This window comes from Leptonychotes weddellii, chromosome 15, assembly GCF_054177405.1.
Source record: "Leptonychotes weddellii isolate Sample4059 chromosome 15, ASM5417740v2, whole genome shotgun sequence".
Lineage (NCBI taxonomy): Eukaryota > Metazoa > Chordata > Mammalia > Carnivora > Phocidae > Leptonychotes > Leptonychotes weddellii.
Window position 1 is genome coordinate 18,108,756 of NC_138383.1, and position 27,200 is coordinate 18,135,955.

Below are 27,200 nucleotides of genomic sequence, written 5' to 3' on the forward strand. Positions count from 1 at the left end.
TTTTTTTTTTTTTTAAAGATTTTATTTATTTATTTGAGAGAGAGAGAATGAGAGACAGAGAGCATGAGAGGGAGGAGGGTCAGAGGGAGAAGCAGACTCCCTGCCGAGCAGGGAGCCAGATGCGGGACTCGATCCTGGGACTCCAGGATCATGACCTGAGCCGAAGGCAGTCGCTTAACCAACTGAGCCACCCAGGCGCCCCCCAGCAGCTCCATTTTACATGTGCAGAAACTGAGGCTCGTGGAGGTTACGAGGCTTGCACAGATTCGCCCAGCACCAGCATTTACCCCGGGGTCTGCCGCCCCCAGAACCACTGCCTCTTCCCAATCAGGGCCTTAGAGGCAGCGCACTGAGCCTGCAGGAGCCAGGGAGGAGGGGTGGAAGGGCAGCGGTGGGGTCAGCTGCTCAGAGAATTGGGGCCTGGGGTCCAGGGTGAGGGGCTGTTCCCTAGCAGAAAGCAAAGGCGCCACCAGCGGAAGGGCTGCTTGCTCCCCGCAGGGGTCGTGGGCCTGAACCTATGGCCGCAGCAGCCCCATGGGCTCTACCTTCTGCCGCCTGGAGCTCCTTTTATCGAGCTGCTCCCAGTCAAGGAAGGAGCCCAGGAAGAGGCTGCCTCGACCGTCCTGCTGGCCGAGGCCCAGAAAGGCAAGGAGTACGAGCTGGTGCTGACCAACCGCACTGGCCTCACCAGGTGATCACCTGCTGACCCCCAGGTCCCCTCAGGCCCTCAGTGACCCTCCTGAGGCCCAGGGACATGAGCTAATGGGCCCTTGGGCCAAGCTCACCACCACCACTGCCCTGTCAGGTGCCGCCTGGGTGACGTGATACGGGTGGTCGGTGCCTACAATCAGTGTCCGGTCGTCAGGTTCGTCTGCAGGTAGGCAACTCCCCGGGGGAGCTGAGCGGCTGTCCTTGTGCCCTAGGCCCCTCTGCCTCCCCCTTCCTCCTCCCCAGGCTGGGCCAGGCCCTGAACGTGCGGGGAGAAGACATTCAAGAGCACGTGTTTTCTGAGGCCCTGGGCCGGGCCGTAGGGCAGTGGCCAGGGGCCAAACTGTTAGACCATAGCTGTGTGGAGAGCAGCATTCTGGGTGAGCTTCTCCATCAGCTCCTGCCCCTTCCCCCCGTTCTTGAGTTGGCTGCACCGCCCGCCCCCATACCATACCCATCCTGAAGGAAGAACTCTAGGAAAGAGGTAAGACCGAGCCTCTTCTGCTGCTCCTCACGAAAGTCCTTCCCCATGTCTAACTCCCATCCCTCCCGCAGTCTCTCCCCCTTTCCTTTCCTGACCTGCTTCATAGCTACGATTAGGCTTTGGGTTCCTCCCCATTTACCCCCCTCTCTGCCAAGAAATTCCTTTTCTCCCATGAACCTCGGAGTGGGGTAGGACAGGCGGGGGCACAGACATTGGTGTTGGAAGCCGCCCTGTTCACAGAAGTCTGTGTGCCTGGGGGTTTGTCTACAGATTCCTCCGAGGGCTCTGCTCCCCACTATGAGGTGTTTGTGGCGCTCAGGGGGCTGAGGAACCTGTCAGAGGAAAATCGAGACAAGGTAAACGAGACAGGGACAGGATGTGACTCCATGTCCCCTTCACTATGCATGCCCCCAGGTGCCCGGGGCACAGCGCAGGGATGGGGAGGAGGGGGGGCGGGGAGGAGAACCTCCCTGGGGGCTCGGGGAGGGGAGAGATGAGGCCCACGGACACATGCGTATGCATGAAACGCCTATCGTGCACATGCTGACATCATCAGGCGCCCCACATCCACAGAGCCACACCCCAGCCTCACCCAGGCCGTTCTCTTCCCAGCTTGACCACTGCCTTCAGGAAGTCTCTCCCCGCTACAAGTCCTCGCGGTTCTGGGGCAGCGTGGGCCCAGCCAGGGTTCACCTGGTGGGGCATGGGGCCTTCAGAGAACTCCGGGCCGCCCTTGCAGCCTGCCCCTCGGACCCCTTTCCTCCCGAGATGCCCCGGGTCCTCAGGCACAGGCATTTGGCCCAGTGTCTGCAGAGGAGGGTGTTGTCCTGAGCTGAGGTCTGCCCACTGGCCCATCCCCCTTCATAGGCCACCGCCCTCTTTGCTCTGCGGCCTCTCTGGATGAGAACCCTTGGCCAAGGTCTTTGACTCTGTTACCTGATAGTGGCTCATCAGAGCTGCCAGGCCTTAGGGAGGTCCGACCTAGTCAGCCCATGCTGAGCAGCTGACGTCAGCTGACTTCGGCGGACGCCTGCAGGGGCCTGCCTGGAGCCCCATGGCCCCCTATGGAGGACACTGCTAGAGTTCCCGAACACGCCGGTGCTCCCGTGTCTCCAGCCCAGTGCACTGCGCAGGCTGCAAGTGTTGGCAGTTAATGCTCCTGGAAGCCACCCTCTGTCTACAAGAAACAGGAGTTGGAGGAAAAAACCCCAGCGTCATTGTCCCTCAGTGCAACAATTCTGAAGTGTATTCTGCTCCAGTTGCCCACAATGATAACCCTCTCAATAACACAGTTCTTACTGGTTTTCCTTCCTTCCATCCCTCCCATCCCCACTCCCTTATCTGCTTTCTAGGATCATCTCCCAAATAAACCTCTTGCACCAGATTCTTGACTCAGGGCCTGCTTATGGAGAAACTGTAATAGTCCCATTTGCTCTGTTTCTGCGCCACCTGGCTCCCCCCTCCACCTTCGGCTCTGGATACCAGGGCTCTCCTCCCACTCCCCACTCCAGGTCGGGGTAGGCCCCGAGTGTGTGTGCACCTCTTTCCACTCCAAGCTGATCCAAAATGTGGCAGGACTGCTCTCTAACTTCCCTTGCCCTGGCTTAGCACAGGTCCCTGTCTGGCCCAACACCCACAAATCACTTCCCTGGGTAGGGGCTGTACTGCAAATCATGAAGTATCCCAACAGGGAGCAATCCCAGAGACCATGTGGCTTAACTGTCCATCTTACCCATGGGGAAACTGAAGCTTCATGTGGCTGTGAGGCTCACCCAAGGCCCCACAGCTCCTCCTAAGTAACATGGCCTAGTTCCCGATCAGTTGCTAAGTTTCCAATTCTGTCTCTGAATTACTTCTGGATTCCATGCCCCCCCATCCAGGCCACCCAGCTCCCCATCAGCCCCACGACTCCTTCCTGCTAAAACCTCCTATGGCTCCCCAGTGCCCACAGGATCGAGACCAATCAGCTGAGCTTGTAAGACCCTTTGACCCACCCTGGTCCTCACTTACCTGTCCAGCCACCTCTCCCCTGTGAGGGAAACCACAACTATGACAACCACACCCTACTATTCCGCATGAGCTAAGCACTGTCCCCTCCAAGTCTTTGCTCACTTGTGCCTCCTGCGGAATGCCTTCTCCCCAAACTTACCTGATGGAAATCCACTTTGCATGCCAGGTCTTTTTGGGGTCCTTTCTCCCACTGAGCTATCATTATGCCGGGTTGCCTCCCCACCTGGACTTTGGAGCTCCAGGAAAACTGGGCCAGGTCCAATGCACATTGGCCCTCCAGGGCCCAGTGCAGAGCCTGGCAAGGAGCAGGTGCTCAACAGACATGCCCCGTATCCAAGAGAGACTTTGGTTCCGAGCTGGCACAGTCCTGCCCCAGGGTGGCTCGCTCTTGGTGACTCCATCCCCCACTCCAGGCAGACTGACCAGGAAGGAAACTGGCCAGGTCAGAGGACAGCACCAGGTTTGGCTGCTTTCTTCCCCCCGCCCAGGTTCAATTTCCAAGATTTTCCACCTTGGAGGTTGGTGGAAGGAGCAGAGGGAAGGAGTGGGGGGGAGGTGGGCGGTAAGAAGGGAGAGGCGGCTAAGCCTTTTCCATGAAGGAAGAGGGCCCAGGAGCCTGACAGACCCCAGGGACAGCAACAAGGAGCAGAAGGGGGAGGCCTGCTGCCTGCCTGCCCTCCCCCCAGCACACACACCATGTGGGGTGTGGGGCTTACAGCTGCCTTCTCTCCTGCCCTAATTAGCAGTTGCCCACCCCCCCCCCCCGCCATTGTCCCAGGCCAGCGCCCCAGCCAAGGCCTCTTTTGTGCTCCCAGATTCCTGGGTGCAAGGTGGCCTCATTAGTGCCGGGAGACCGGCCCATCTCCAGGGAGCAGGCGGATGGACAAGGGGGGCACCAGGGGCACAGTGATCAAACTCCCGCTTCTGAGAGCCTTGGCGGCCATTCTTTGGGTCCAACCTGGAGACGGCCCCCCTGCAGGAGGCTAATCTTAGACTTGCCTTTGTTTGGCCCCAGAGTGGACGCAAGTACCCGTCTGTCCCCCACCACCTCAGAGCACTATAAACCCGGGGCCCTTGATTGGGGGTCACAGTCAACGGCCTCAGAGTTCCTGGCTATTCGGACCACTGCAGACACCTTTCCTGGCTACCCTACTCTGAGCTTCAGACACCATGAACCCTCCCTCTACAAAGGTAAAGACCTGGGAAGAGAGGGGTGATTCATCATACCAGATGGGCAATGAGAATGCTTGCTCCAGGGGCTTGCGGGGGCTGGAAAGAAGGCTGAGGTGTCTCTGCTCTTGGTCTTTTCCCATGTGGGCTCTGAGGCAGGGGACTGGGTGGAGCCTAAGGGCAGAGCCGGCCTGGGCTAGCCTGGGACTGAGCGCCTTCTCCTGAGACCTCGGGGCTGTGTTTGCACCTGTCTCGCGTCCCCCTCCTGAAACCTGCCCTGTAGGAATTATTTAATACCCGTTCAGAAGGGACGAAGGTGTGCCCCCTGAGAGGGTAGGAAACAGGTCCGAAGCGACAGAGTGCAGTTTCCCCGGCAAGGGAGCAGGCCGACAAGACAACTTGGAACCTGCCAGTCCTTGATTTGCACGTGTTTGTCCGGGGAGGGACTATACAGGGCCTCTGTTTCCCTGAGTGAACAAACTTCTGGTGCAGACAGACTCACACACCCTGTTTTCAGGTGGAGTGGTAAGCGCTTTAATGGGGGTACGAGGGACTAAGGGTACCCAGAAAAGAGGGATTCACCTTGCCCAGGGGGAACTCAAAGGGCTTCCTGGAGGAGATGCTGTGCTGGGGCTTGAGCAGGTAAAGGAACCAGAGAGGAGCCCTGCTACAGAGGCAGCATTGCGCAGCGGCCCGGAAACTGGCGGACCGCGAGGTAGGCGCGCAGGCGGGGAGGGGGCGCGGAGCCAGCTGGGCGGGGCCTGGGCGTAGGGGCCGGAGGCGGGCGCGGCGGGAAGACCCCCAGCACCTGGCCTCCTGTCTCCCTAGGTCCCCTGGGCCGCCGTGACGCTGCTGCTGCTGCTGCTGGTGCTGCCGCCCGCGCTGCTGTCGCCCGGGGCGGCCGCGCAGCCCCTGCCGGACTGCTGCCGCCAGAAGACGTGCTCCTGCCGCCTCTACGAGCTGCTGCACGGTGCAGGCAACCACGCGGCCGGCATCCTCACCCTGGGCAAGCGGCGGCCCGGGCCCCCCGGCCTCCAGGGCCGGCTGCAGCGCCTCCTGCAGGCCAGCGGCAACCATGCGGCCGGCATCCTCACTATGGGCCGCCGCGCAGGCGCGGAGCCAGCGCCGCGCCCCTGCCCCGGGCGCCGATGTCCCGCGGCCGCTGCCGCCCCGTCTGCAGCGCCTGGAGGGCGATCCGGAGTCTGAGCCCTTGATCTTGCCCAGTTCTGGCCCTGCCCTCTCCTCCTTGTCCGCCCGGTGTCAGCCCTCAGAAAAAGGGCAATAAAGACGAGTCTCTTAATGTGGCCGGTCTCTGTTCTGTGTGGTCGCATCCCGTCCTGCAGGGGGCGTGAGAGTCCTTCGAACTATAAAGAGCCCGAGTGCCTAGAAGCCGGGCGCTTGGGCACCTCGGCTCTGGCGTCTTCGAACTCGCAACACAGAGCAAGGAATTGTGAGAAGAGGCCCCGCGGCAAGGAGAGAACATGTGCATGCTTGGAGGGGAGGATGGGGGACAGACAAGTCTCTCGATGCTCTACTAATCATTCTGTATCTCGGCCTTTACAGACAGACAGGGAAGGGAAGGAGAGCAAGGAAGTTTGCACAGAGGAGCGCAGTCTGGCTGGGACGGGATAGGAGCCGAGCTTGCCCAAAAGGGCAAGAATATAAGGTTCCACATGAATCTTCCAGAATGGCTGCTGCATGGGGGTTGACGGTGTGGGGAGCGGTGGGGCGTCGGAGGGGGAGGCTGTCAGTTTCCTGCAGCCTGGATTTTGAAGGCCCTCGCAAATCATCAAGCTTTACATTTCATTCTGTAGGTACCTGGGAGTCAGGAGAAGTTCTTAATCAGAGATGGGGCAAGATTTTCCTGCAACTTTAGCTGAATGCACCCTCCACCCCCAATTCATACGTTGAAGTCCTAACCCCCAGCATTTCATAAGATGGCCTTATGTAGAAATAGAGTGATTGTACATGTAAATAAGATGAAGTCGTACTGGAGGAGAGTGGACCTCTAATCTGATATAAGTAGTGTCCTTATAAAAAGGGGGAATTTGGACGCACAGAAACGCACACAGGGAAAAACCATGTGAACATAAAGACAGAGGCCGGGTGATGCATCTATAAGCCAAGGAACACCAAAGATTTTCAGCAACCCACCAGAAGCTAGAAGGCAGGCATGGAACAGATTCTCCTTCACAGCTTTCAGAGGAAACCAACCCTACCTCCTCTTGATCTTGAACTTCTATCCTCCAGAACTGAGACAATAAATTTCTGTTGTTTAAGCCAGTTTGTGGTTCTTTGTTTAATAGCCCCAGGAAACTAATAAAACACCAAAAGTAGAGACACAGAAGGATGTGGCACTTTTAAGCAATCTAACAGCCTAGATAATACCCAGCTCAGACTCTGGGGGTGAGGATGAGGAGCACCGGCCTGAGATGAGTACCACCCTATCTTCCCATTCTCACTGGCTTTAGCTGCTTCGTTCTGGGAAGCAGCCACTCTAAGCCACCACATTCATCTGCCCCCGTAATTTTCTGCTTTTGTAGTGAAAATATCCCATGTCTGGTGTTACTAGTTCCATCTTGGAAAAGATGGAGATCAAAGACTGGGCACCTGGGTGGCTCAGTCGGTTAAGCCTCTGCCTTCAGCTCAGGCCCTGATCCCAGGGTCCTGGGATCGAGTCCCACATCGGCTCCCTGCTCAGCAGGGAGTCTGCTTCTCCCTCTGCCTCTGCCCCTCTCCCTGCTCATGCACTCTCATTCTCTGTCAAATAAATAAAATCTTAAAACAAAACAAAGACCGTCAGTACACCTTTGGAGATGTGCAAACTGACTCTGCCCACCTTGAAACTATCTTTCTTGTCCCCCAGCTTGCCTCCAGCCTCTTTCCCCACTCGAATGGCAGCAGCGAGAAGGAGGATTAAATCAAGACTACAGGAAGAGAGAAATTGCTCTCCAGCACACTTACTGTGTACCAAAAACATGCATGATGCTATTAAATTCTCACAACCGCATGAGGTGAAAATTATTAGCTCTATTTTACAGATAGGGAAAGTGAGGCTTTAAGAGGCTAAGTCACACAATCAGTGAGTAGCAGAACTGGCATTCTACCCCATGGACTCCAAAGCTCTTTTCATCCACCCGGCTGCACTCTGAGGCAGAACTCGCTAGGGTGCCCTATCCAAAGTGAGGCACGATTGAGGGTTAACCCATTCTAGAAGTTGAATTCCCAGCCTTCCTGCCGATCCTCCCACCAGCAAAACTAGTCTCTTTGACCCTTACTGTCACATACTGGAGCGCAGGAAACTGGGGTGCTGCGAAATATCCCAAGGCCAGCAGGCGGCACTGTGAACCAAACACCATTCCCAGCGTGGGCGGCGCGCGGGGAAACCCGCAAGGCGGAGCCACAAGGAGTCGCCGCGGAACCACGCGTGGGGGCGTGGCCACTCCGGGAAGAGGGCGTGTCTACTACTCAAACCCCGCCCCACCCCTTGGGTCTCGGCTCCAGGTGGGCGTGTCCCGAATTCTCTCTGCGAGAGACACGCGTGGGCCGCTCCCCTCTGGGAGGAGGGCCGCGGAGAAGGATGAGGGTGTCGCTGGCGGCCCCTCCCCGTGCGGGCCACGTGGCGGGCGCGGGCCGAGCCCGGGGGAAAGAACTTGGCCCGTGGGGAGGTGGGGGGACCGAGGCGGCGCCAAGCTGAGCCGAGAGCTGCGGGATTCAGAGCAGAGAGGCAGCGGCGGCGGCGGCGCCGAGAGGAGGGGAGGAGGCAGGCGGGCGCATGGGGCGCCCCGGCCCCGCCGGCAGCGCGCCCCCTCCCTCCCCGCCGCGCTGAACGCCCCCCAGCGCCGCGCCTCAAACCCCAGCCCCGAGGCCATGCCGGTCATGAAGGGGTTGCTGGCCCCGCAAAACACCTTTCTGGACACCATCGCCACCCGCTTCGACGGCACGCGTGAGTGGGGCGAGGCTGGGGCTGGGTGTTCGAGCTGGGGCCAAGTCGGCTTCGGCGCCGGCGCGGGTATACTGGATGTGGTGAGACCCGAGGCCGAAAGAGTGGAGTTGACCGTCTAGGAACTCCCGAAGCCGCGGGAAAGGAACAGGACTGGGAGTGCACTGCGAAGGGAGGCGGGAAAAGGGCCAAGAGTGCGGGGGGCCAAGGTTAGGGGTGTGACTGGAGTCAGGAAAGGCTCTTTGAGCCGCAAAACGGAGGAGAGGCCTTGGCAGCCGCCCGCTCCCAGGCAGAGCTCTGTTGGGAGCGTGTGTGGGGATATTCGAGACGCAGAGGTGGGACGAAGTGGTCAGGCGCTCTGGAGTCTACTTCCAGAAGGCTCCAGCATCTCCTTCCCCCAGAAAAAAAAAAGAAAGAAAGAAAGAAAAAGAAAAAAGAAAGAAAGAAAAAGATCAGACTTCGGCAGCACCTAGCTTGGATTAAGGTCAAGCGCCCCCAAATCTTGGCGCCTTTGTGTCTGAGGGAGGTGAGGCAGGCGTAGGGGGGTGGTCCGTGTGACGGAGGGAACTCTCTGCTCGCCCACCCCCAGTTTGGATTCCAGGTTCAGCACCTTGGACAGCCACACTCCTCCTTCCCAGCCTCTTCTCCCGCCTTTCTTTCCCTACTTTGGAGCAGAGAGATCTCCCCCTGCCCCCTTCGGGCACCCTGACCAGTATCTGGAAAGTGGGGGGAGCGATACCCGCGGGCGGAAACCGAGCCGCCGGAGCCCTAGCCGCCTCCCCACTCTCCCCCCACAGACACCTCCCTTGTTTCCATAGCTCCCATCACCGGGGCAACGGGCCCTGGGATGGAAGAAGGAGGCTGCTGCCCAGGGCCCAGAGCTTCCCAGGCACCTTCAGTCCCCATCAGCCTCTCCACCCCCACATACTCACCCCTCTTAGCACCCAGCACTGGTTGTGTCTCAGGCCCCTTCCCTCAGCTGAGATTGCCCCTGGATGGCCCACAGAGCCCCCCTGTGGCTTCCACCCATTGGAGCCAGAGGAAGCCAACTCAGCTTCTACTCCTGGGGTTGCTGGATTAAAAACTTCCTTGCCCAGTATGCTGTCAGACTTTGAGCACTGGGACAGACCCCCTGAAATTACCTAAAGAGATGCTAAAAAGAAGACCTTTCCTGGAAGGCAGAGAATGAGGACTCTACTAATCACTGTCTCCCTCCCCCAACAGAGGAGATTTGTGAGTTTGTATAATATCCGTCTTCTGGTGTCCTATCAATAAAATGGGTGTGATGTCACCAGAATCTCTGCCCTGTCTACTCTCTAATAGGAGGACCGGATAGCGGCTATGCATGTGTTTTGAAAGCTGTGGGAACGTGGGGGAGTCGTTTTTAACTTCTCAGTATAGCACTTAGTATGTGCCAGGCTTTGTTCTCCCCAGGTAACTCACTTTCACAAACAGTCATGTGAGGAAGATATATTATGCCCCACTTTGCAGATAAGAAAGCTGAGGCACAGAAGAGCTCATTAACCCTTGTCCAAGGTTACAGTGGGAAAGTGGCAGAGGTGTCATTCTGGAGTCCATGCCCTTACTACTATAGCTCCCCTATAATAGCTCACCAGCTTGAAGGCAGGGGGAAGGACCGCATGACCTTCTTCAACCCCCCACTGGTCCCTGTCCCGCTTCTAGGCCATCCTTAAGTCCTTGTCCTTTTGCTCTGTCTCTTCTTACTCTCATTTCAGAATAGCCCAAAGGGGATCCAGGAATCACATGGAAGCCTGGGAACCTTCTGGCTCTGTGACCCCTGACCACAGCTTGGGGGAGGTACTGCCCACCTTGAAGCTAAGCTCCCCTCCTGGCCTCGACCTAACCTTGACCTCTTCTTCCCACAGACAGCAACTTCCTGCTGGCCAACGCACAGGGCCCACGGGGCTTTCCCATTGTCTACTGCTCTGACGGATTCTGCGAGCTCACAGGCTACGGCCGCACTGAGGTCATGCAGAAAACCTGCAGCTGCCGTTTCCTCTATGGTCCAGAGACCAGTGAGCCAGCCCTGCAGAGGCTGCACAAGGCCCTGGAGGGTCATCAGGAGCACCGGGCTGAGATCTGCTTCTACCGAAAGGATGGTAAGGGGGCCTGGCCCGCCCTGCAGGCCTGCGCAGATCCTGGGCCATACGCAGAGTCCACCTCGCACAGTGGAAGCCTGAGTGCTGGTCCCCACACTGCCACAAGCTGACTATGACACTTAGTGCATCCCTGATCCTCTCTAGGCCTTGCTTCTCCAATCGGGAAGGGAAGGAGTCAGCTGACATAATCTCTGGGGTTCTTTCCATCTCTAAACCTTTGCCAAGCCCTTTGACCATGCCCAAGAACCTTGGGTGATCAAGGGGAAAGGGGTGTCATGGGCTGCTCACCCTCTCCTTCCGTCTCTCCACATCTACAGGCTCGGCCTTTTGGTGCCTCTTGGACATGATGCCCATCAAGAATGAGATGGGAGAAGTCGTGCTTTTCCTCTTTTCCTTCAAGGACATCACTCAGAGTGGAGGCCCAGGAGTTGGCTCCCCAGGAGGCCACGGGGACAGTAATCATGGTAACTGCAGGTCTGGGGAGGAAGCATGAATGGTCAGAGGTTCTTGCTGAAGGTCACACAAGACATCTCCTTACCCAGTCTCATGGGATGTGCCCCCACTTATCTCTGCACCCTTCTTCCCAACAGAAAACTCACTTAGCAGGAGGGGAGCCGGCTCAAGACTCCGATCTGCCAGGAGGCAGAGCCGTACTGTCCTACACCGGCTGACTGGCCACTTTGGCCGCCGACGCCAGGGAGGCATGAAAACCAATAATGTGAGTCCTATCTCCACGCCAACATCTCCCAGCTGTGATTCTGAGGCGCCCTTGCTAATGTCTCCCTGTCTGTCTGATCTCCCTCCGGTGGCTTGTTCCTCTGTCCACCCATTTCTTATGTGCGACTCTCTGTTTTGTCCCATGTGCCTTCACATCTTCTTCCAACCCCATCTCCCTTGCTTCCTTATGATTGACATTACTTTACTCTGACAATGTCATAAGGGCAGGGATCTAGCAGCAATTACATCACCTACCTCTGAATGATAGTGTTACCTCATGGGGGGGTGAAATCACAAACCGTGGTTCTAGGGAGAAAGCCCCCATTAGGGTCCTGGTACCCAGCCCTAGGACCCTGATAAAGCCACGGGATCAATTCTCCAACTCTCTGTGTAGTTTGTGGGGGCTACAGGGAATGGGATGTGCTGTGCCAGCCTCCCTTCATCTCTGGGATATCCCCATCCCCCACAGGGACCCCAGATTCCAAGCAAAACTTGAGGGAGAAGTTAGTGACCCCTGGGTGGGTGAGGTCTAAGGCATGTGCCTGATTTGTCATAATCTCCTTCTCAAGCAGGGTGAAGGTCAAGCCTTGTAAATACCTCCCACAAAACATGATTGATCAAAAGGGGGCCCGAGCAGTAGATTGGCAGAGGAAGGAAGTGTCAGGCGCCAACCCATGAACCCCTTTCCCGCACCTTCTATCTCCTCTTGTGGTCATGCCTGCAGCGTCCACTCCCCCCCTTCCCCCTCCCCTGCCTCTCCCTTCCCTAAGCTTTGGCTCCCCTTTCCCTTAAATGTCCCCAACTGCCACCCCTCTCCCCCTAGAACGTGTTTGAGCCAAAGCCATCAGTGCCCGAGTACAAGGTGGCCTCCGTGGGGGGGTCCCGCTGCCTCCTCCTCCACTACAGCGTCCCCAAGGCCGTGTGGGACGGCCTCATCCTCCTCGCCACCTTCTACGTTGCGGTCACCGTCCCCTACAATGTCTGCTTCTTGGGCGATGATGACACCCCCATCACTTCCCGACACACCCTTGTCAGCGACATCGCCGTGGAGATGCTCTTCATCCTGGGTCAGACCCTCTGCCCCACATACCTTGGCGGGTGGGCTGGGGGAACCCACTCATCCAAGCTTCGCTCCATCCTGAGCCCGCAGGACCCAGGCATTCAGAGCCCAACCATTTCTGGGTCTTTAAGTCCTAATGGTCCAAATGCCCCGAGCCTTGAGCCCTTCAGCCTTTAGACCACTCCTCCCTAAAGAGCAGCCAGAAGCCCAATCTGTCTTCCCCATTCCTGCCTCCAACTCCATTCTGGGTCTCAGGCTTATTCCCAGCTTACTCAGTTCCTTGGTAAGCCTAGTAACGAAGCCCGCTAGTAACAGCCTCTTGCACCCCCAGATATCATCCTGAACTTCCGCACCACCTATGTGTCCCAGTCCGGCCAGGTGGTCTCTGCTCCTCGTTCCATTGGCCTTCACTACCTGGCCACCTGGTTCTTTGTTGACCTTATTGCTGCTCTGCCATTTGACCTGCTTTATGTCTTCAACATCACCGTGGTGAGTGACCCCTGTCCCACCCGGCAGCCCAGCCTCCCAAATTCAGCGCAGCATCTCGCACTAAGGGAACCCCAACCCAGACTCAGCCCTTCCCATCCATCCATCTGCAAGTAGTCGTCAGGCCCCTGCTGTGGGCCGAGCCCCATGCTAGCTGCTCAGAAGGAGCTGGGAGGGTCTGTGCTCTCGGGGAGCTCAGCTCACAATCACTGAGGGAAGCTGAAACAAATGAAAAGCTAACTAGGGCTACCAAGGCGGCGTTGGTCTGATGCCAAATGAGTGGTACTTTTCACATTTTTATTTAACAAACAACTGATGAGCATTTAGCTGTCTGCAAAGCACTGTGTGGAGCATGGTCACTGTGGGGGAAAGGGACAAGGATTCAGCCTCCAGGCAGCTAAGCTGGTGAGGGGGCAGGACTGTTGGAGGGGACAGCAGGAACAGAAGAGGTGAATGGAGAGGAAGATGGGGCCCAGGTATTGCTAGGGGCTGGGCACGGAGCTAGCTGATCTTGGAGTTTCAGGCAGGAAAGTGGGCATGCATGAAAATGATCTGATGATCTGAAATCTAGCCAGTGCCTGGGAGGCCAAGGCGCCCCAGCTGGGACAAAGGCCCAGGTGGTCTGGGAAGGACTCCTGCAGGAGATAGAGCAGAGCTAGACCCTAGAACAGAGAGCAGGATTTGGCTGACAGGGGATGGGGAGAGAGCATCTGGGGGGAGCATAGTAAGCCAAGACACGGAGGTGGAGGCTGTGGGGTGGGTTTGGAGGCAGAGAGTGCCAGGGCCTGGGTCCTCCCATCTCCCCGGGGACTGCCTGGAGGTGCCTTGGGTGGTCAGCTCTGCAGCCAGCCAGCAGATAGCAGGTGCTCTCTCAAGTCCAGGGTGAGGGAGTCCCACCCTGTGTCCCCAGACTCCCTTGGCTGTTGGGTGGGGAGGTGGAGAGCAGTTTCCCTGTGCGCTCCGCTCTCTGCCACACTCAGCTATAGCAGGAAACCACCTACACGCAGCCGGATTTAACTAGCCGCCGACGGGCTGTGGGCCTCTTCTCCTGCTCCTGGCTGCGCACACGGGTGTGCACGCTCCCACACACGTGCCTGTGTGTGTGTCTGCCCTGAGCTCCGGCCACGCTGAGCAGAGCTACCCACCCCTCCCTGTGAGCGCACTCTCCCATCCCATGCCTCCCAGGCTGTGTCAGTAGGCAGACAGCTGTCCCTGGGGAGAGGGAGAGCTGCAGAGAGGCCCCTGTCCCTCCTCCCAAGCGGTCCCGCTCCTCTGGTACCTTCAGGGCCACCTTTCACTTACTAAGTCCTTTCATGCACATCATCTTATTTGAGTCTCACAGTAACCCCTCTGGGCAAATTCTCTTTTTCAGAGGTAGACGCAAAGGCTCAGAGAGGTTAAGCAGCTTGCCACAGGTCACAGAGCTAGAAGTAGCAGGCAGGAGATTGGAACCAGGTCTCCAGACTCCTAGTCTATCCCTCCTTCCACCACACCACCCTGCTTCCCAGGAACGCAAGGCCCCCGAGTGGATGAGGTGGCACAAGGGGAGATGAGGAGCAGTGCTGGGCTGGAGGAAGGCAGAGCAAAGATAGAGGATGAGTAGACATGGAGAGAGCTGTGGACTGAAAGGAGCCAGGCCTGGGACATTCTGGTCCAAGGAGAAGGAGAGGAGGGCCCCAAGAGAGTGAGGCGCAGGGGCAGCCCTGAAGGATTCAAGTCTGGAGGCAGAAACTCTGGGAGCTGGGGGCAGGCGTTAAGCCCTGGAGACGGTCCATGTGGAGGAAGCAGGGCCACCTCCTTTCCAGCTCCTTCACCTAAAATTAGAGAAAAGGACAGGAGGTGGCTCAGGAGCCGTGTAGGGCCAAGACTACGGGGGATGATGCTAGAGGCTTCCGGAAGGGCCTTCATATTAAGTTCCCCAGGCCCTGCCCCAGAGCCCCCAAGCCCTGGCTTCCAAGCTGCCCCACCCAGAGTACCTGCTCCTCTTCTCTAAAATTCAGAGGGCTAACTGAAGCATTAATGACCACAGTGAAAACAGGTCAGAGTGGTATTTTTGGTAACACTTACAGGATGCTTACGAGGTACCACTAGCTCCATCAGCCCCCACCCAGCCCCATAGGGGCTAAGACCTCAAAGCCCAGCGCTGAGGCTCCCTCAGTTCCTGGTCTCCTTCCCTCAACATTCCAGCATGCCCCCCTCATCTGCAGCTGACCCACCCTGAGAACAGCCCCTAAACTTCCCCAGTCCCCAGGCCTCTTGTCTGGTCCCACTCTCCCTTGCTTCTCTGTGTCTCGAGGGATGGCTCCCTTCACAGATGCTGTCGTCGCCGACAACCAGCTCTCGCCCACAGTTGATTGTGCCTAGGACTTTGGGGGTGTCAAGCAGGGACCAGAGATCACTCCTTACCTCTGACCAGGACTTGCTTTTTCACCAGCCTACGGTGCTAGAGGCAGCACAGCACAAAATGGACTTGGGTAGCTGCTCAGAGGGAAGTCCCAGCTCCATCGTTTCCTCGGTGTGTGACCTTGAGCAAATCACTAGCCTCTCTGAGCCTTAGTTTACCCATCTGCAAACTGGGAACAGTGATGATAATTGAACTGAAGGCGTGAGTTTTTTCATGAGGATTATAAATGCTTAGCCCAGTGCCTGACGCACAGAGCGAGTACTTATATAAGTAAGCCAGTCCCCGCCGAGTAAGTGTTAGCCTTTATTAGCGTTGGTATTATTCTCTCCCTGCTGCATTCCCTGGTCACTTTCTCAGGACAGCAGGGCCGTTGTTCCTGCTGCAGCTTCCCCTGGCTCCCGGGCATCTGGTGACAAGGCGCTGGGAGGGGCCCTGGGGGCTCCGAGGAGGTGGGCCCGCTGACAGCCTCCCCCGCCGTGCTCCCGCAGACTTCGCTGGTGCACCTGCTGAAGACCGTGCGGCTGCTGCGGCTGCTGCGGCTGCTGCAGAAGCTGGAGCGTTACTCACAGTGCAGCGCTGTGGTGCTCACACTGCTCATGTCCGTCTTCGCACTCCTCGCCCACTGGATGGCCTGCGTCTGGTATGTCATCGGCCGCCGGGAGATGGAGGCCAATGACCCGCTGCTCTGGGACATCGGTGAGCCACCGGCGCCAGGCTTCCACTGACACCCATCTGCCTGCCCTGTCCACACTGGCCCCCAAGCGGATGCCTCCCCCGGCACCACCCCCACCAGCCCACGTTCTTCCCTCCATCCAACAAACGTGCATTGAGCTCCTTCCCGGTCAGGCGTGGGAGTACTGAGTTGAAGACCAGGGGTGGGACCGGGTGACCTCACAGCCTAGCAGGGGAGCCAGACCAGTGACAGGCAATCAAAACAGTACAGGAAACACTCTGATGGTGGGGAGGGTGTTTGGGGCAGAGGGAGCAGTACCCAGCCTGGACCCTGTCAGGGGCTCCGCAATGCCCTCAAAATCAAGTCCGCACTTGGTCCACACCCTGCATAGCCCTGCAGCCTTCTCTCTCCCCACCTGGCTTCCCTTTCTCCCCTGCGCCCTCTGCTGCGGCCACACTGGCCTCCTTCCACCCCCTGGGCTGTACTGCTTTCTCACAACGGCCTTGAACATGTTTTCCTCTCAGGAATCCTCTCCCTCCCTTCTTCCCCTAGGTGACTTTTCTATTCCTTGCAATCTCCACTAAAACCCTCTGTCCTAAGGGAGCCCTTCAGGAACCACACCCCCCCCAACTGGGTTGGCTCTCCCTAGCCCATTATGGCTCCTGGACGCCCTATACTTCCCTTTGAGTAGCTCACTGCCCACCTGCAATTTATTTCATGTGTCTTTCCCCTCCAGACTCTTAAGTTCCACCAGGGCAGGGAGAATGTCTGGCGGGTCAAGTGCCAGCACCCTGTACACAAGGGGTGCTCAATAAGCTATTAGAGAGCCCCCCCTTCAAACAGTCAGCAGCTCAGCAGCTTAGCCTTGGTTACTGCAACTGTAACCAGTTCACTGTGGGGAGTCCCAGGCCCAGGCTGCTCCTCACATTTCCTGTGCCTGTGGGTGCAAACCTCCCCTCGCCTCTGTAAATACTTGCCCAAGGTCAAGCGCAGGCAGCTCAGGGAAAGCCAGCTCTACCCCACCCCACCCCCCCAATGCAGCTGCTCCTTGCCTCCCTCCACCCCGCAGGCTGGTTGCACGAGCTGGGCAAGCGGCTGGAGGAGCCCTACGTCAACGGCTCTGCGGGCGGCCCGTCGCGACGCAGCGCCTACATCGCTGCCCTCTACTTCACGCTGAGCAGCCTCACCAGCGTGGGCTTCGGCAACGTGTGTGCCAACACCGACGCGGAGAAGATCTTCTCCATCTGCACCATGCTCATAGGCGGTGAGGCCGGGCCTGCCAAGCCCCGGGGTGGCCCTGCTAAGCCCAGCGCGCAGCTGGGGAAACGGGCTCAGAGAAGGCAAGCTGTCCACCCACGTCCAGACAGTTGTTCATTCATTCATTCATAGCCGTTTCCTCAGCACCTACTACATGCTGGCCCTGGGGGGCATGCCACACAAAAGGCGTAGCCTCTTGCGAAGGGGGTGGGAAACCCAAGTTCATGACCTGGGGGGGAGGGGCAGGAGAGGAGCATCAGGTCTGGCCCCTCCCTGCCCCCCCTTACCCAAGCCTACTGGCTCTCCTGCCCCTCCTTCCCCGGGAACCCAGAGCCGCGGAGGGCGCGGGAGGAGGGGGGGCGGGGGGGGGCGCCCCTCACGGGCTGCCCGCTGCCGCCGCTGCAGCGCTGATGCACGCCGTGGTGTTCGGGAACGTGACGGCCATCATCCAGCGCATGTACTCGCGCCGCTCGCTCTACCACAGCCGCATGAAGGACCTCAAGGACTTCATCCGCGTGCACCGCCTGCCGCGGCCGCTCAAGCAGCGCATGCTCGAGTCCTTCCAGACCACGTGGGCCGTCAACAGCGGCATCGACGCCAACGAGGTAGTGCCGTGGGGAAGGAGTGGCGGCCGACGGGGCCCCGGGAGGCGAGGACGGGCTCGCGGGGGCGCGCACCCACCCAAATCCACATCCCTTCCCCTTTGCGCTAGAATACGGGAGCTGAAAGGGAGCTCAGGCCTCAGCTAATGCCATCCTCCCCTCAGCCCGCATTTCCTGAGCACTTGCTGTGGGCCAGCCTCTGTGCTGGACACAGGGAGTTCAGAGATGATGACACTCAGCCCTTGTCCTCAGGGAGACACCAGTTGGGTGAGGGAGGCGGGCAGGTAAAAGAAATAATTACGCAGTGATTGGGACTCTGCTGGAGGGAGGCCTGGAGGAGTCAGGGAAGGTGGCACAGAAGAGGGGACGTTGTGAAGGGCAAGAAGGAAATCAGCCTGCTACCAGAGGCCATTCCAGGCAGAAAGAGCATTATTAGGAACAGAGGTCCGGAAACGTTGACGTAAAAAAGCAGGGCGAGTTCAGGGAACTGAAAGTCCTTCAGTGAGCCTTCAGGAACGGGTGTGTGAGTGCTGTGGAGGGAGGAGGGAGACAGGAGTGCAAGAGACAGGCCTGGGGAGGCGGGCCAGCCCAGCTCATGGACAGTCTTGAATTTAGATTTTAGCCTGCAAAACTTTTAGGCTGGTGAGTGGCCTGGGGCTCTAGGAGGTGTTTCTGAGAATAGGAGCCATGGGACCCGGTGCTCAGCTGGTTGCAGGAGAGGAGCTCAGAATGAGTCCCAGGTTCCTGGTTTGGGCAAAGGGGTGTGATGGAGGCATCGCAGGAGGAAAGTTGGACTTTGGGGTGAAAATGACCAGGATGACGGTGTGGTGCTTGTGGGAGATCCAGGTGGAGGCTGCTCCATGGGTAGATGAAAACACAGGTCTAGATCCATATGCAGGGCTCCGGGCTCACCAGGAGTAGGGAAGTCATGGAGCTGGTTGCCATGATGCAGGAAGAGTATGGAAAGTTACAAGAGGAACCTGGGGAGGAAATGGGGGAGAGGGAGAGGTGAGCAAGCCAGAGTGGTCTAGGGTCTCCATAAGATGAGGTTGGCGCTGTGAACGTTAAGTTTGGTTCCTTGAAAGTCATTGGTAATGTTCAAGGCCTAGTGTAACCCTGCATCTTTACAGATGAGGATACAGAAGCCCAGAGAGAGCAAATGGATTGCCCAAGGTCCACAGGGATTTAGGGGCAGAGCTGACTTCTAGTTTCCTGCCTCTAGATTGAAAGGCTGACCCACCAGGGCTGGTCCTTGTGTGGGGTTGAGCAACCAGGACATGTGAGTGACCACTGCACATAGTCATGGGCAGTGGACAGACAAGAAGAGACCTAGTCTCTGCTCCAGAACTTGGGTTGGGAGGTCCACACACAAGCAAAATTGAGGTGTGACACACACGGGTCTTCCTGAAGGTCAGAAAGGGGTCACTTCGAAGCAAAGGGCAAGTTGGAGCTCTCCCCTTGGAGACAGCTCAGCACATTTGTAGAACTCAAGTAGCAGCTGTAGGGGGACGGCTGGAATGACCTATGCCCCTTATGCAGTTACTGCGTGACTTCCCAGACGAGCTGAGAGCTGACATCGCTATGCACCTGAATCGGGAGATCCTGCAGCTGCCGCTGTTCAGAGCGGCGAGCAGGGGCTGCCTGCGGGCCCTCTCCCTGCACATCAAGACCTCGTTCTGCGCTCCAGGCGAGTACCTGTTGCGCCGTGGGGACGCCCTGCAGGCACACTACTACGTCTGCTCCGGCTCGCTTGAGGTGCTTCGAGACAACATGGTGCTGGCCATCCTGGGTGAGGATCCCACCACCACCTACTACCTACCCCGGAACCTTGCCCCAGAGGCCTTCGGTGTGGCCAGGAATCTAGGGACTGGGATACCCCTAGTGGATATGTGGAATTCCTGCTGAGGAGTCCTCTTTCCTGGTTCCTTCACCCTACTACCATCCCCTTTCCACCATACCCTCGGACTCTCCCCTAATCCCATTGGCCATCAACCCATCAACCCTCCCCCAGTGACTCTCCCCCAACTCAATTGGTCCTTTCCCACTGCACCATCTCCCAACTCCATTGACCCTTCCCATTGACCTTTACCCTTTAACTGACCCCTCTGGCCATTCTTTACTGATCATCCAATTCCATTGATTATACTGACATCCCCCACTGACTGTCTCCCAACTTCATCTGTCATTCTCACTGACTTTTTCCCAACTCCATTGATTATTTCCACCAATCCTATTGATTGGTCCATCTTCGACCACACTTCAAACACACTGACCATCCGTCAAATCCATTGACCACCTCCCGCTGATATCCTCTTGGTCCCTCTGCCCCAGCTGACTGTCCCCATCCCTTACCCACAGGGAAGGGGGACCTGATTGGGGCAGATATCCCTGAGCCGGGGCAGGAGCCTGGGTCAGGGGCAGGCCCAAGCTACGTGCTGAAGACCAGCGCTGACGTGAAGGCACTGACCTACTGTGGCCTGCAGCAGCTGAGCAGCCGAGGGCTGGCTGAGGTCCTGAGGCTCTATCCTGAGTACGGGGCTGCCTTCCGGGCTGGCCTGCCCCGGGACCTCACCTTCAACCTGCGCCAGGGCTCTGACACCAATGTATGTAGACCCCCTATGGCCTCCATCTCCTCTAAGGTCCCCTCCTTCAGAGCAGACCGCCCCCCCCCCCCCGGCCCGAGAGAGAGCCTCACGCATCTCCTTCCACCCTGAGAAAATCGTTTCTCAATCCCAGGCACCCACTTCCATTGTCCCTTCCATGCTTGACATCTTCCATCCCCACCTGACCCTTCTCCATTGGCCATCACCCAACCCCATGGACCATCTCTCACCACTTGTACTTCCAACTCCTCTGACCCATCATGTCCTGTCAGCCACCCCTCAGCCTCACTCCAGACTCCTCAGAGGGCCCTCACTTTGGAAACAGTACCCCTCGTGGGCTCCTCCTCTGTCAAGTCCCTCTCTGAACTGGGGCATCATCCCCTGGGTTTCCTCTTCTGCACTCACCAAATATGTCCTGAGCCCATTTTGGCTTAGGCTCTGGGCCTTTGTCTTTCACCGCTTTTCGGATTGACTTTGCCACTCAGATGTCTCTGAGTTGGAGTTGGAGTTGGAGGGATCTCTGACTCAGTTCCACAGAAAGGCCCCCCATTCTCAAAGCCCACAGCTTTGATGGGTAGGACTAGGAAGTGCTGCAGCAGGGGAGGGGGGAGGTGTGAGTCACCTTGAACCCCCCTGTGTCCCCACAGGGCCTCAGCCGCTTTTCCCGGTCTCCTTGCCTTTCCCAGGTAACACCACCTTCCTGGGTAGGGTTGAGGTTACATGGGGGAGAGTCTGGGAGCTGGGGGCACCTTTCCTTGGCTCCTTTGCTGCGGGAGAAGGGAGGGGGATGGCGAGCAGCATCTGCCAGTGAAGGCTGTAGCTTAATGAAGGGGCCTATTGTTCACTGTCCTGACATCAGCCGCCCTCTGCCCACAGCCCCGCTCGGAAAGCCTCGGCTCCTCCTCAGACAAGACCCTGCCATCCATCACGGAGGCTGAGACTGGGGTGGAGTCTGGGGGTGGTTCTAGGCCCCGCCGGCCTCTCCTGCTGCCCAACCTCAGCCCAGCACGACCCCGGGGCTCCCTGGTCAGCCTCTTGGGCGAGGAGCTGCCCCCATTCTCAGCCCTTGTCTCCTCCCCTTCCCTGTCCCCAACCCCTTCCCCTGCCTTGGCTGGCCGGGGTCACAGGCCCTCCCCTCATGGCCCCCCCAGGGGCTCTGCTGCCTGGAAGCTCCCCCAGCTTCTCATTCCCCCACTGGGAACCTTTGGACCTCCGGACCTCAGTCCCCGGTGAGACGCCAGCCTCCCCTGCCTTCCCCATACCCCTGCTGGCTTCTAGAACCTTCTCTGGGCTCTGTCCCCAGCATTCCAACCAGTGCTCGTCCAGTGCTCGTCCTGTCTCTGCCCCATCTGCCCATCCGCCCTTCCTGATCCACCACACTTGCAACCCCACCCCTCTTTGACCACCGCTCCTCCCCATCTCCCTGGCACTGCTGTCCCCGGTTACCCTCTGCCTGCTCTGCTCTGGCCCTTGCCCTCTCCCCATGGGACTGATGATCACTGCCCCCATCCCAGGATAGTGGATGGCATCGAGGACTCTGGCAGCACAGCGGAGGCCCCTACATTTCGGTTCAGCAGGAGGCCTGAGCACCCTAGGCCCTGCTCACAGGCCCCTCCTTCAGGTAAGGGCCAGCCACAGACTTCACCTCTCAGTCATCCATTCATGCGCCATCCACCCATCCCTTCAGCCATCCATTCCACATGCAGTAAGGGCTGACCCTGTGCTGGGCTCTGTGCTGGGCGTACACAGATAAACCAGACCTGGCCTCCATCCTTAGTGAGCTCCCAATCCAGTGGGGGACACAACTGTGTCCTGGGATAAATGATTCCAGAACAGGGTGTTAAGTACCATGACTGAGACAAGAACAAGGCTTTGAGGTACGAGAAGAGGGCACCCCTAACTCTCCTTCGTAGAGGAGGGGACACTTGTGCTGGGTCTTAAAGGCTGGGCAGGAGTTTGAGGGGTGGAGCAAGGCAGTTGCTGGAAGCCATAAAGGCAGGAGAGAAGAGCATATTTTGTTTAGGTGCTAAAGAGAAGCTTCTGCGTATAGAGCTGGGGCAGGGGTAGAGGGAAGGGGGCAGGGAAAGTTATAGGGCCTTGAAACCAGCTTGAAGAGTCTGGGCTTCCCATCATCCTGATCCCAGAGCTCCCTCTCCCCTTGTTCTCTGCCTGCCCGGCAACAGGAGGGCACCCAGCCCAGGCTGTGGACTCCTGCCCCCCCCATTCACCCTGCATCCCTTCACCCCATTCTGCCTGCAGGTACCAGGCCCAGCCAGGAACTGGCCACTGAGGCTGAGGAGATGAAGGAAAAGGTCTGCAGGCTGAACCAGGAGGTGGGTGGGGGCTGGCTCCTCCCCTCCAACCTTGGAAATTACCATCTTGGGAGATGTGCCTCATAGTAGAGCATTTCAGGTTTTAGACCCAGAGTCCTGAGTTCGCATATTCACACTAGCTGGGTGACCTTACGCAAGTCCCACAACAACCCTGAACTTCAATTTCCTCGTCTAAAAATGGGGAAAAGGATATGTTTTTTGCCAGAGTCGTTGAGAATGAGGTAAGAGCACACCCATGCCTGGCCAGTCCCTGGCCCACTGTAAGCACTCAGTGACCCCTTCTGCTCCTTCCCAGCTGCTTCAGGTCCTCCCGCCTGTGAAGAGAGCCTCTCCTCCCTCCACCACCGTGGGGTTCTCTCCTTTAGGGACCTACCCCCTACCAAGTCCTTTTCCTCACCCCAGCCCTGGGAAGTGGATGCTCAGTGAACGTAGGGGCCAGAGGATAGGGAGGGGGGAGGTCTTCAGCCCTGGGGGAGCTAGATCCTAGTGTCTGAAGCCTGGTCAGGAAGAGCCCAGATCTTATATGGCAAGGCTCTGCCTCCTCCCCGGGGATCTCTGAGCTGTCACCAGGGCACTGCCAGGCCCAACCCTTTGGGAGTGGGCCTTCCCTGGGTTCTGATAAACATAGGAAGCATCCCAGGAGGGCAGCCCCTGGGCTGGGTGGGCCCTGGGGATGCGGGCAGGACCAGGCCCCGGTTTAGCCAGCTGGAGGGCCAGTCCCACTTGGGTCACAGTTCTAGGCTTGGTGATTCCCACACTTGAGTGTCTGCCGGCACCATTAAGATGGGGACTCCTGAGCCTCACCCAATTTGGAATGTCTGGGGTGGGGCCCAGGAATCTGCATTCTGACAAGTTTCTCAGTTGATTCTGTACTCCCTGAAATTTGCAAAGCCCTGAATAGACACACTTGAGCGTGTGTGTTGGGATCACCTGAGACTAAGCCTGGGTCTGTCACCTCCAGCTTTGTGGCCTCTTTGAGGCCCATTTTTCTGCCTCTTATAAAAGTCGGGGAGGGGGGTGTTGCAATAGCCACAGTCCCAAATCCTTTTTGGAAAGAGGCTGAGTGTTTACATCTTGACAAAGATAACCCCTGCCCTGCCTGCCTTTTTCTCAGGCTGGGAAAGAGTTTTGTGAACTGTGTATGGGGGCTGCATTTAGGAGAGTGGTGGTTGTTGTGACACCTGGGGAACAATTTGTTATGTTTTCAACAGATCTCCCGTCTCAATCAGGAAGTGTCTCAGCTGAGCCGGGAGCTTCGACATATCATGGGCCTGCTACAGGCCAGGCTAGGTCCCCCGGGCCACCCAGTAGCCTCGGCTCGGCCCCCAGACCCTCCTGGTCCCCAGCTGAGGCCTCCGTGCATCTCTCCCTGTCTATCTGGACCACTGCCTAGCCTCCAGGATACTACTCTCGCTGAGGTCCACTGCCCGGCCAGTGTGGGGACAGCAGAGATGGGGGCCACGCCCCCCAACCTGAGACCCTCCGTGCTACCCCCCTACCCCTCAGAGCCTGAGTCTCTGGGACCCTCCCCAGTGCCAGAGGCCTCACCTCCGACCCCAAGCCTCATGCAGCAGAGCTTTCGGTCCAGGCCAGACGCGTTCCACTGACCCAGGCCCTGGGCCCAGGCCTGTCTGGGGTGGGCACTGCTGCCTGCCCTCCAGGGAGGGGCTGGGCCCCTTGGCCTCCTGCCTCAGGTCAGCAGCCACTAGCTGGTCTGGTTGGCTCTGCATTCTCTGGACTTTTTTACAAAGCCTGGTCACTTCTGACCCTGTTCCCTTTTCCAAACCTTCCCCTGCCCTTCCCCTCTGTGAGGGGAGCCACCTGAGGCTGTGGAACCCAACAGGCATGAGACGGAATGCAGTGCCGATTAGGCCGGGCAGATGACATGTCCTGCTTTCTCCCCAGGACCCGGAGGCAGGTAGATATGGGGGAGCATCGGGGGCTGGGGGAGGGTCCCAGATCCAGCGCAGGAAGTGAAGGCAGAGGCAAGAGCAGGAAGGATCTTGGTGTCTAAGACAAGAGGGACAGATTGCAGATTCCACTGCAGAGATAGCTTTGTGATATCGTGAGGCCTTCTGTCCCAGCCCCCTGTCCCCCGGGCTCTGCTGGAGACCTTGGAAGCAATGTCATCTTGAGAGGGATGAGGTTTGAGATGGCTGGCATCTGAGCAACCCAAGACTCCTTAGACCTCCCACTACCAGCCTGGGCTGGAGGGGCTCACCTCATCTCTCAGCCCACACAGGAAACAGATGATGACCCCCCAGATATGTATTCTTCTATTCTCACAGCTTTTTTTTTTTTTTTTCAAAATATGAATGAGTTGCCAGCACTAAAAATCAGGAGCGTTCACATAAATATCCAGATATTCCAGCTTCTCTTAAAAAAAAAAAAATGTGGGGAGTTCTGGCAATCCTGGGCCAACATTCCACCTGGCAATAATCAACATGGTGTTGAGTGGCCATCGTCCTCTTGAGATGGGGCCTCTCGAGATCATCTGACACTGAGCTAGCTTCTCTCATTTGAATTCTTTGGTCTCTGTAGGTATTTGGGTTTGCAGTTCCTGCCTTAGAGTGTCCTCCCAGGTTCCTCTGTTCCAGCGGGTGCTTTTTGGGCCCAGCAATGTCTTTTTTTTTTTTTTTTAAGATTTTTAAATTTATTTATTTGACAGAGAGAGAGACAGCGAGAGAGAGAACACAAGCAGGGGGAGTGGGAGAGGGAGAAGCAGGCTTCCCGCCTGAGCAGGGAGCCTAATGCAGGGCTCGATCCCAGGACCCCGGGGTCATGACCCCAGCTGAAGGCAGACGCCCAATGACTGAGCCACCCCGGCACCCTGGGCCCAGCAATGTCTATTTCTACACCTGTGCCTGGGCCTGTCAACATCTCTGTTTCTGTCTTTCTGCAGGCTGTCCCTGAAGGTGGTCTCTTCTGCTGCCAGCAACTTGAAACAGTCCCCACAGCACTCTCTATCCCTCCCCCTGCACCAGACCTCAGTCAAGCCTGTTCTTCCCACATCCAACTAGGTCTCGCTCAAGGCCCTGACTTCTCATAAACCCACCCTGGTCTCCAGCTCTCCCTTACCACCCAACACCCAGGGCTCACTTTTGGATAGGAAATAAACGCTTTATTTTTGTAGTTGTTGGCTCTGGATGTTTCTGGGGGTTGGTCTGAGAGCCCCAGGGCTTTGGAGGAGCCTACAGGGCAGTCATTCCCCACCACACCCCAGGGCCCTGTTGTTGTCTCTAGGAAGGGCAAAGGCGCCAAGCAATCCACTTGGCACCACATTCACGCCACCAGAGGCCCCAGGGATGAGGTAGAAACCTTAATGAGTCACTGTGGGCCCGTTATACCCCGTCCTCCCCTTACCCATCACAGCCTCAGATTCAGACACAGTATGTGAGAGGGACAGAGTCCCGGCTCAGGCCCACCTCCAGCCCATGGGACTCCCCACTGATCCTGTATAATTGAACCTGTAACTGTTGCAGGCTAGGTACAGCAAGGGCTGGGGAAAAAGCTTGTCACTAGCCAAAAACCTCCTAGGAATTCCACTCGGTCCTGTCTCCTTTGCTCTCCTAAGTCTCTCTTCCCTCTTAGCTTTCACTTCTCAGATAATCACTGCAGGGGTGCAGGGGTGGGGAGATGGGGGTTACGGATATTGTTAGAAAGAAGCACCCTGGTGACTAGATGGAACTAGGTGTGGGCAGTTTTATGGCAGGCTGCCCCAGACAGGTTGATTCTCCAGCTCAGGCTCCAAAGTATGATTGTTGTTAGTGGGTGTCACAGGAACAACGTCCACAGCACTGAGGGCCTGAGCTTTGATTCCATATCAGGTTTTGAGTAGTGTTCCTGGGAGGGGGAAGCCAAGGCAGAGTAGATACCGGTCTGTGTTGGGGGATGGGAGTGGGCGGAAGCAGAAGTGGTCCTAATCCGTATTGAGGGAAGGAAAAAAACAGAAAAATAGAAATAGTCCTGATCCATATGGAGGTCAAGGTGGGGGAGGCAAACAGAAGTGGTTCTAATCTGTATTTATGGATGGGGAGAGCCAAAGCAGAAGTGGTCCGGCTCTGTTTTTGGCATCAGAGACAAGAGCTGGTTCTGTTTGGAGGTGGGGATGGCAGAGGTAGAGGTGATCCTGGTGTGTCTTGGTGTCCAGCCAAAGGAGGAGGGTCCTGGCTTAGGGCTGACAAGTGGCAGGAGCTCTCCTTTTGATCTCACCCAGTAGCCTCCAGAGAACCCTTCCTATAGCACTTCCATCACCTTCCCCGTTACAGAATGTCCCCCACAGTCGGGCTCCCCGAGCTGACTTGGCCCTAGAAAAGTGCAGACAGGGGCTTCTCCGGTTTAGCCAGTGCTCAGGACTGCGGCCTCATGTGCATATTCATTCACACCCTGTTCTTCCTTTTCCAATTCTGCACACACAGCCGTCTGCCCTCTTCCAGCGCTCCGCCACCCGCCTCCCCTCGGGGCTCCTGGAACCCAGGGTGACGCGCTTGGCAGGCCTGGCTTTAAAAAGTTCCCGGTCGGGCTCCGCCTCGCCGGCAGCCGGCTCCACCCTAAGTCTAAATCCCAGGCGGCCACTGGCTCCTCCCAGCTCTGTGAACTACAAGTCCCGCCGTCGCTCGCGCGCGCTCTC

At 57.7% G+C, this 27,200-nt stretch overlaps 2 protein-coding genes across 5 annotated transcripts; both read left to right on the forward strand.

Annotated features, from left to right (window-relative positions):
* The first annotated feature begins 645 nt into the window (after positions 1-645).
* On the forward strand, positions 646-5,672 carry HCRT (hypocretin neuropeptide precursor). 3 transcript variants are annotated; one of them, XM_081804997.1, is made up of 4 exons: positions 646-691; positions 806-877; positions 4,218-4,393; positions 5,201-5,672. In XM_081804997.1, exons 3-4 carry the CDS (start codon positions 4,373-4,375, stop codon positions 5,576-5,578), a joined length of 399 nt encoding a protein of 132 aa, XP_081661123.1. In that variant the 5' UTR covers positions 646-691; positions 806-877; positions 4,218-4,372; the 3' UTR covers positions 5,579-5,672. The 3 variants fall into 3 exon arrangements, 2 of the variants coding, with proteins under 2 accessions (XP_081661123.1, XP_081661122.1); XM_081804996.1 differs by lacking the exons at positions 646-691; positions 806-877 and adding an exon at positions 1,179-1,548; XR_014140485.1 differs by lacking the exons at positions 646-691; positions 806-877; positions 4,218-4,393; positions 5,201-5,672 and adding exons at positions 1,179-1,548; positions 2,060-2,119.
* Positions 5,673-7,927: 2,255 nt separating this feature from the next.
* KCNH4 (potassium voltage-gated channel subfamily H member 4) lies at positions 7,928-25,702 on the forward strand. Of its 2 annotated transcripts, XM_006738561.3 has the most exons (17): positions 7,930-8,318; positions 10,202-10,435; positions 10,753-10,899; positions 11,026-11,153; positions 11,976-12,219; positions 12,544-12,701; positions 15,591-15,798; positions 16,845-17,039; positions 17,438-17,637; positions 19,174-19,423; positions 19,993-20,237; positions 20,885-20,923; positions 21,114-21,466; positions 21,752-21,858; positions 22,497-22,570; positions 23,782-24,488; positions 25,473-25,702. In XM_006738561.3, the coding sequence occupies exons 1-16, from the start codon at positions 8,243-8,245 to the stop codon at positions 24,175-24,177; spliced, it is 3,054 nt and encodes a 1,017-aa protein (XP_006738624.1). In that variant the 5' UTR covers positions 7,930-8,242; the 3' UTR covers positions 24,178-24,488; positions 25,473-25,702. The 2 variants fall into 2 exon arrangements, with proteins under 2 accessions (XP_081661124.1, XP_006738624.1); XM_081804998.1 differs by lacking the exon at positions 25,473-25,702 and having other exon boundaries at positions 7,928-8,318; positions 22,497-22,791; positions 23,782-23,854.
* The last annotated feature ends 1,498 nt before the right edge of the window (positions 25,703-27,200 follow it).

Coding starts and splice junctions, on each gene's coding strand:
- KCNH4 (XM_006738561.3), top strand. CDS start 8,243: ATGCCGGTCATGAAGGGGTTGCTGGCCCCGCAAAACACCTTTCTGGAC. Junction 8,319..10,201: donor CACCCGCTTCGACGGCACGC/GTGAGTGGGGCG, acceptor TTCTTCCCACAG/ACAGCAACTTCCTGCTGGCC. Junction 12,702..15,590: donor ATGTCTTCAACATCACCGTG/GTGAGTGACCCC, acceptor GTGCTCCCGCAG/ACTTCGCTGGTGCACCTGCT.
- HCRT (XM_081804997.1), top strand. CDS start 4,373: ATGAACCCTCCCTCTACAAAG. Junction 4,394..5,200: donor TGAACCCTCCCTCTACAAAG/GTAAAGACCTGG, acceptor CTGTCTCCCTAG/GTCCCCTGGGCCGCCGTGAC.